Here is a 7,482-nt window from a genome sequence, read left to right as displayed (position 1 = left end):
GTCGCCTGTGGAGACCTAGTCAAGAGCCTTTACATATTTCTGGGTTAGTTAGCAAGTATAATTTAAGTGAATCCCCTAAACTTGATGACAATGAACAAGTAATTTTGGTTCAACAATCATTAGATTGTGTATTATTGAAAATAACATAATAATTTATAATTAGCCCAGCCATTATAAAATATTATTAAAAGGAATTACTTTAATGATGAAAGCCAAACATAATTGCTCAGAAAATTTTATTAAAAGAAAGAATTTTTTATTTTTAATTAAAATCAGGGTAAGGTATTAATAAATTTCATAAAATGCTGAATTTAGTTATAAACAATGAAAAGATCTTTAAAAAATTTATCAGATATTACAAAAAAATGTACCATACTCATATAAAAGACTGAATTATGATTTATTTTCTATGGTTTAACTGACACAATCAGAAACAATAACATAGCAAGTTTAAATAAAATAAACATTAAAATAGCTAATATTTATAGAGAATTTTGGGTGCCAGTTTGAATGGTAGAAGTTCTTTAAGGCATTATACTTTATATGTTCTCACTCCTACTTTAGATTAACAGATTAGATTATTGGATACTAAGTAACTTTTTAAAGGTCACACATTGTGAATTGCAAAGCCAAAATTAATTCTAGATCTCACTAACTCCAAAGCCCATTGCAAAAGTATTACATTACATTATATGAATTATTACAAATACCTACACAACTAAAGTGACCTTGATTGATGGTGACCAACATATCTCTCTGGACTTGTGAAACAAAAATGTTCTTCCATAAATGGTCTACATTTTTATTTATAATTTTATGATTTTATATTTTAGCAATCAAATCAATTGCCAATACTTCCATAAAAAAGAATTTAAAACTTTTTGTAGTGTTTCTAATACTGTTTAGGTTATCATAAGTTTGTGTAATGTACATTTTCTAATACATAAAATATTCTAAATATTTTTTCTCAGAACCTTTCAACCATTCAAACAAAAGACTACTTAGTAACCCCGAATCAATTTTAAGAAATAAGTGTAAACAACAAAATAAAAGTAATTTAGTGCAAAGAATAATATATATGTCAACTTTCCTATTCTCCATTTTAAGATCACTCAGTCTTTAACCATTATTGGCTTTCAAAGTTGTGATAAATCAGTGGATAAGTTTTTCTAATACATTTAATTTTCGATACAGGTATTGTATTGATGTTAAAATAGCTTTCAAAACAGACTTTAAGAAATATATTTTTATCCATGGACTTCTTTATTCCTCATTAATGAATTGCTTGTCTTTATTCCAGCAATAATGTTTAGACAAATGTAGAAAATCTTCTTAAAAATGTTTTTCCCTAAGACACTTGTTTAAGCTCTAAGGAAATTAGAGAGAGAACTTTAGAGCCTTCAATGCAAAATGAGAACCAATACCCACTCTCCACCTCATCCATTTTGAGTACCTGAGGAATCTTGTCATTATACAAACCACTTGTTAATTTCTTAATTTCAGGTATCATAGAGCACAGTCCCTGACATCACACAGCGGTAGAGATGGATAATCAAAGAGTAATCTACTCTGAAATGAATCTGGCCAAAAACCCAAAGAGGCAGCAAAGGAAACCTAATGGCACTAAAAGCTCCATTCCCGAAACTGAACAGCAAATAATCTATGTGGAATTAGACCTTCATAATGCTGCTCAGGATCTTCGAGGGGATGACACATCTTACCACTGCAAAGGTAAAGCACTTAATACCTCCTCAATACAACTGTTCTAGGATGTGCAGTTGGGGGTACGGGGGTGTGGGGAAAGAGCAGGTTGTGCTCACATAGTTTTATTCATGGAAATAAAAGTTCTAAGTTAAAATATGGTATTTTAATATGAAATAGGCAGACAAATTTTACTCACACATTGTAGAAATTTGTAGTCTCTGTGCAACAACTTATGTAGCACTACATGTACTGAAATGCAATGGTATATTCTGAGAGAAATATTACTATGGTAGATGTGGGTTTGGGGTCCAACTTTATCTTTGATTCCCTGTGGATGTGGGGTCTCTTGTATGTAAATATTCTAACCAACCATCTCTCTCTCTCTCCTTTCTCAATGGTTCTGTTTCTCTCCCTGAAGATTTACTGTTACCTGCAGAGAAGCTCATTTCTGGGATCCTGGGAATCATCTCTCTTGTCTTAATGTTCATGGTAGCAGGTGTTCTCATTGCCTGTAAGTATGTTTCAGAAGAATTAAAGGGAACTTTAACATTTAATGATTGAAAGTGCTTCTAAACATTTCATAATATCAGGGAACGGAATTCTCATTTTAACATATGTTTTGGACTAACTGAGCAATGGTTATTCTCAATTTTTCAAAAGTATAAATGAAAGAATAATTGTAGACAGTCTTGAGTTTTAATTATAGGTACATATTCAAATTTTGTAACTCAAAGACAAGTTTTAGGAGACTGAAAAAGCTTATGGAGAAATAGAAATTAATTTTTGAAAGAGGTTAAATCAGATACTTACAATATATTAATATAAGGGAGACTGAGATGGTGAAGTTTTGTTTTGTAGGCTTTGGAAGCTTTTTTCCTCAAAACTTTCACTACTTTGTTAATTTTTTCTTGCTGAAATCAATTTTACTCCAGATAATTATAATTCTAAATGATACACCAAATTTCAAACAAAACCTAAAATTATTATGACATATTTAGGTACTAATTTTTAATACAGATTACTTTGATTTTTTTAGCTATGGTAAAAGAAATGCAGAACGATTCTCTCCAGACTAAGGGAACTCAGAAAGGTATTGGTATTTTTTATTTTGCCTCGATCTTATGCTGTGCAAATTTAATAATACATATCTTTTGGGAAAATACATTAAAAACATCGGGCAATAAACATTCATAAAAAAAGATTATAGGATGGCATTCTCTTTTCTTCAGAAATAACTAGAAATATCCACTTGAAATCACTATACATCCTTTTGCTTTTGATTTGAATAACTAGCAATATCTTATGATAATAGTTAAATCATTTTACTAGTCCAAAAAGGTGGTATTGTTCACTGCTTTTTCAGATATATGCAGGGTAGATTAGTGTTTGATGTTTTGCTTTATGTGGCAATATAATTAGGGGATGAGAGACCAACCCTCTTCTGTGCATGTGTGCGTGAGTGAGTGTTTTTTCTTTTATATTTACCAGCCTATGAGGATGAGAAGACATGTTCATATATTTTTATATCTTTGAAAATAGGTACATTAATTTCAATTTTGAAAATTCATATTGTGTCCAGATAGTAATTCATAATTTTCCTCAGCATATCACTGTGGTCGTTGTCCAGAGGAGTGGTTCACATATTCCACCAATTGTTATTACATTAGTAAGGAATTCAAAACTTGGGATGAGAGTGTGACGGCCTGTGCTTCTAACAACTCTAATCTGTTTTATACAGAGAATGAAGAAGAAATGGTAAGGTATTAAGTGTTTCAAAACCTTTCTTAGAAGCTTATTGCAGTCAATATTATATTTATAGAATTCATCCTATTCTTTTATGTATTTTCTTTTAAATATTTCCAAGTCTATATATTATTCTGTTGTATGACTTCACAATAGTTTGTTTCTATTTATACACTGCTAATGCATTTCCAATTATTGCTAATTCTTGCTGTTCGTGGAAAACCATGCTTCTACAAATGCTTTTACCCTAAATTAAATTTTGCTATTTAATAGTACTAGATATAAGCACATCATGATGGTGCAGATTTATCACAAAGTGAATGGACTCCTGTAGTGCAATTCGGATCACAAAATAGGAGTTTCCAGCCCCAGCAGCCCTGCCCCTGTGCATGCCCTCATCACTGCTCCTTTCTACTCCTCAAACCACTGTCCTTTTAATATTACAAATAAACTTTACCAGTTTTTGAATGTTCATAAGTGGAATCATATAGTATGTACTTTTATGTCTGTCTCCTTTCACTCCTGTGTGATACTTGTACAATTCATCCATATTAATGCAGTGAGCCAGAGTTTGTTATTCACTACTGCATTGTGTACATACAACATATTAAAATCCTTTCTATGTGGTGTCTCTGGAGGGGTGACGTGTGTCTTATGCCCTCAGGGACACAGAGACTTCCCGGATGGAGCACTTGTGGTAATGGGATTCCTTTGCTGGTTCCTCCTCAGCTGTACCTACCCTGGTGTCTCTTGGTGGGGAGCACAAGCTCTTCCTCTGGCTACTTCCTGTTAGCAGGTCTCCTGAGAGATTCCCCCTTGGTGGTGGTGCCAGCCTTGCAGGTGTTGCTGGCAGGACTCCCTCTCAATACAGAGGGGGAATAAGCTTACCTGAGGCACCTCTCATTGCCAGGTTGGATGCCGGGAATAGCAGGCCTAGGTCACTTTCTTCTGTTAGGTGGGGGACTTAAGATGTCACTGTGTCGATCCCTGATCCTGGGGGCCCAAACCACTCCACCTTTCCCTTCCTCCTTTCAGAATCTCCTTTGCTTGTGTCTTTCATGAGGTCCAGAGGTTATAGTTGTATTTAGTATGGAGTTGCACCTGTTTTGGACCATTGGTGTTCCACTAACACAGACACAGAAAAAACTGGGGCTTAGCTAGTTAACAAATGGTTTGGTGGCCAGAAAACTGCATTTTTGGCTTATATGTCGTTTATTTCCTCAATGACACCCCTATCAATTCCCATCTAAACCCCAAACTCTGAGAAATGTAATAGAAATATACATTGATTCAATATTAGCAACAGGAGAAATGTATGTACACTATCTGGAAATTTATTTAAATTCACGCTATATTTGTTTTGCCAACATGGGTTACTATTAAATTACATGGGTCATAATTTTCCTCATTAACATAAGAATAACAATGAAACTAAAAAGTATAAATGTTTAAGAGTTCATTTTAAGGAATAATTACATATATCTGTGAAAGTTTTTAGCAATATAAAAAGTGGATTTCAACTCTAATATTGCTTAAAACATTAATTTCGTTTTGAAAATTATAGATCTAATGAAAGAACATATTATTTACACTCGTAAAAATTTGTAAACTCTTTGACAATTATTTAAATGTAAAATATTTTTATTCTTATAGAAATTTCTGGGCTCCCTGTCACTTCTGTCATGGATTGGAGTCTCCCGTAAAAGCCGTGGTCATCCATGGGTGTCATTACGTGGCTCAACTTTCCAACTTAAGTAAGATTTTTTGAATGGTGCTGTATAGTAGAAAAAAACAAAAAGGAAAACTTCAGAGGAATAATATAAGTAAGTTTAAGTTGAATTATAGACATTAAAAAGATGTTGGAAGTTAGTGAAATGTTGCTATAAATGTTAAACAATGGACCGCAGTAGTCCCTCCTTACTTGTGGTTTCACTTTCTGTAGTTTGAGGTAACTGCAGTCAAACATGGCCAGAAAATTTTGAAATGAAAATTCCAGAATAAAGCACTTTATGAGCAATAAATTTCTCATTGTTCTGAATAGTGTGATGGAATTTCACATCGTTCCCACTCTGTCTTGCCTGGGATCTGAATGATCTCTTTGACCAGCAGGTCCACACTGTACAGGTGACCCACCCATTAGTCACTTGGTGGCTTTCTGGTGATCAGACCAATTGTCATAGGATCAGGGTGCTTGGGTTCAAGTGCCTCTTATTTTACTTAATGGGGCAAAAGTCCAAGGGTAGTGATGCTGGCATATTGTTATATTTACTCCTTTGTATCATTAGTTGTTGTTGTTAATCTCTTCTTGTACCTAATTTGTAATTTAAATATTATCACAGGTGTGTATAAATAGAATAAACATAGTATATAATAGGGTTCAGTATAATAGGTGGTTTCAGGCATCCGCTGGTGGTCTTGAAACACATCCCCTATAGATATGGGAGACTACTGGGTTCAGTTTTCACAATAAGCAACCCATTAATGTCACATTAAAATGTATTAACCATTTTCATATAATTCTTTTCTTAAAGTACATGGAAAATGCTCTTATTTCATGGATTGTCCCCTTAAAATATAACAGAAGTATGGATTTTTCTCCATTACAGTATAACAGAAACAGAATATGCTAAACGTAACTGTGCTATGCTATACAAATATAGACTTCAATCAGATGAATGCGGATCTTCAAAACCATATATTTGTAAGCACAAGTTTTAGAAGTAAAGCACCTGAGTTTGGAATCGGCCAGGTAATTTTATATTTTGTGAAATGCAAATAATATTATGATTACATAAGTCAAGATGAACTGTAGTTTGTTTTAATAATAAAAATATTTTCAAAAATGGTATTTGTAATATAATACACAAAGAATAGGATATCATTGCCTTTGTGTCTGGCTCTTTTTTGCACAGCATTGTGTTTGTGGCATTTAACCTTTCTAAAAGTTGCATGTTATATGGATCTGTTTATATAAGATATCAAGAATAAGCAAACCCATAGAGACAGAAAGTGGAATAGTGGTTGCCAAAATCTAAGGGGTTTGCAATAGGAAGAAACCACTAATTGCTACATTTTTTTTCTTTTTGGGGTGATGAAAATTTTCTAAATTTTGGAAGTGGTTTTGGTTGTAACTATGTAAAAATAATAAAATGTAGTGATTTATACACTTTAAATGGAAGAAATATAATCAATCTACATGACATATCTATAAAAGATATTTGAAAATAACTCTCCTGTGATTATGTTTGGTACTGCATTAATCTCTAAAGTTATATATAAAGATTAGATCTCTTTATAAAATTGACTTTTCCAATCAATATAGTGCTATGTCCCACAATGTATTAGGTTTTCTTTAATTTCTATCATAGTTAGTATTTTTTGGTATTGAAGTCATACAGAAATACAGATATTTCACACTTATGCTTTGTAAATAGCATCCTTATTTTAAAATTTCCTTTGGTTATTTTGTTGCTGTAAACAGAAATACAGTTGAGGTTTGCATGTTGATCTTATATCAAGTTATTAATACTTCATTGATTTTATATATTAATTCTACCCCAAGTATAGGATATCCTGGATTTTCTACATAAACTACGATTTTAACAATCACAGTTTATCTTTTATCTAGGTGCCATACATTTTTTTCTTGATTCATTTTCACTGTGTAGGTTTTTTTTTTCTTTTTTTCTATTTCAGGAAATTATGGGGGTACAAAGATTTTGGTTACATGTTATGACTGTGCCACATCCTAATCATGATTTAAGGTGTGCCCTTCCCCCTCTACAATGCTCACCGCTTCCATTACTTGTGAGTTGACCCAGCCCTAACCCCCCCAACCTCCAAAGAATATTACTACTGTGTGAGCACCTTAGTGTTGATCAGTCAGTGTCAATTTGATGGCGAGTACATGTGGTGCCTATTCTTCCATTCTTGTGATACCTCACTTTGGAGGATGGGCTCAAGCTCTATCCAGGAAAATATGAGAGGTGCTAAATCACCGTCGTTTTTTATAATTGAATAGTATTCCATGGTATA

The 7,482-nt window shown here is 33.0% G+C and overlaps 1 protein-coding gene across 1 annotated transcript; it reads left to right on the top strand.

Moving 5' to 3' along the window:
- The first annotated feature begins 1,544 nt into the window (after positions 1-1,544).
- On the top strand, positions 1,545-6,165 carry LOC138396963 (NKG2-A/NKG2-B type II integral membrane protein-like). The gene is made up of 6 exons (XM_069490784.1): positions 1,545-1,731; positions 2,123-2,215; positions 2,741-2,794; positions 3,308-3,459; positions 5,101-5,201; positions 6,054-6,165. Exons 1-6 carry the CDS (start codon positions 1,545-1,547, stop codon positions 6,163-6,165), a joined length of 699 nt encoding a protein of 232 aa, XP_069346885.1.
- The last annotated feature ends 1,317 nt before the right edge of the window (positions 6,166-7,482 follow it).

The sequence above is a fragment of the Eulemur rufifrons genome, chromosome 16 (genome assembly GCF_041146395.1).
Source record: "Eulemur rufifrons isolate Redbay chromosome 16, OSU_ERuf_1, whole genome shotgun sequence".
In the NCBI taxonomy this organism is placed as follows: Eukaryota; Metazoa; Chordata; class Mammalia; order Primates; family Lemuridae; genus Eulemur; species Eulemur rufifrons.
This window is presented reverse-complemented; position numbering and strand designations above follow the sequence as displayed.

What these genes read in the sequence shown, in the direction of transcription:
- LOC138396963 (XM_069490784.1), top strand. Translation starts at nt 1,545, where the DNA reads ATGGATAATCAAAGAGTAATCTACTCTGAAATGAATCTGGCCAAAAAC. An exon ending in CACATCTTACCACTGCAAAG is followed by an intron (nt 1,732 to 2,122) that starts GTAAAGCACTTA and finishes CTCTCCCTGAAG; the next exon opens with ATTTACTGTTACCTGCAGAG. An exon ending in CAGAGAATGAAGAAGAAATG is followed by an intron (nt 3,460 to 5,100) that starts GTAAGGTATTAA and finishes TTATTCTTATAG; the next exon opens with AAATTTCTGGGCTCCCTGTC.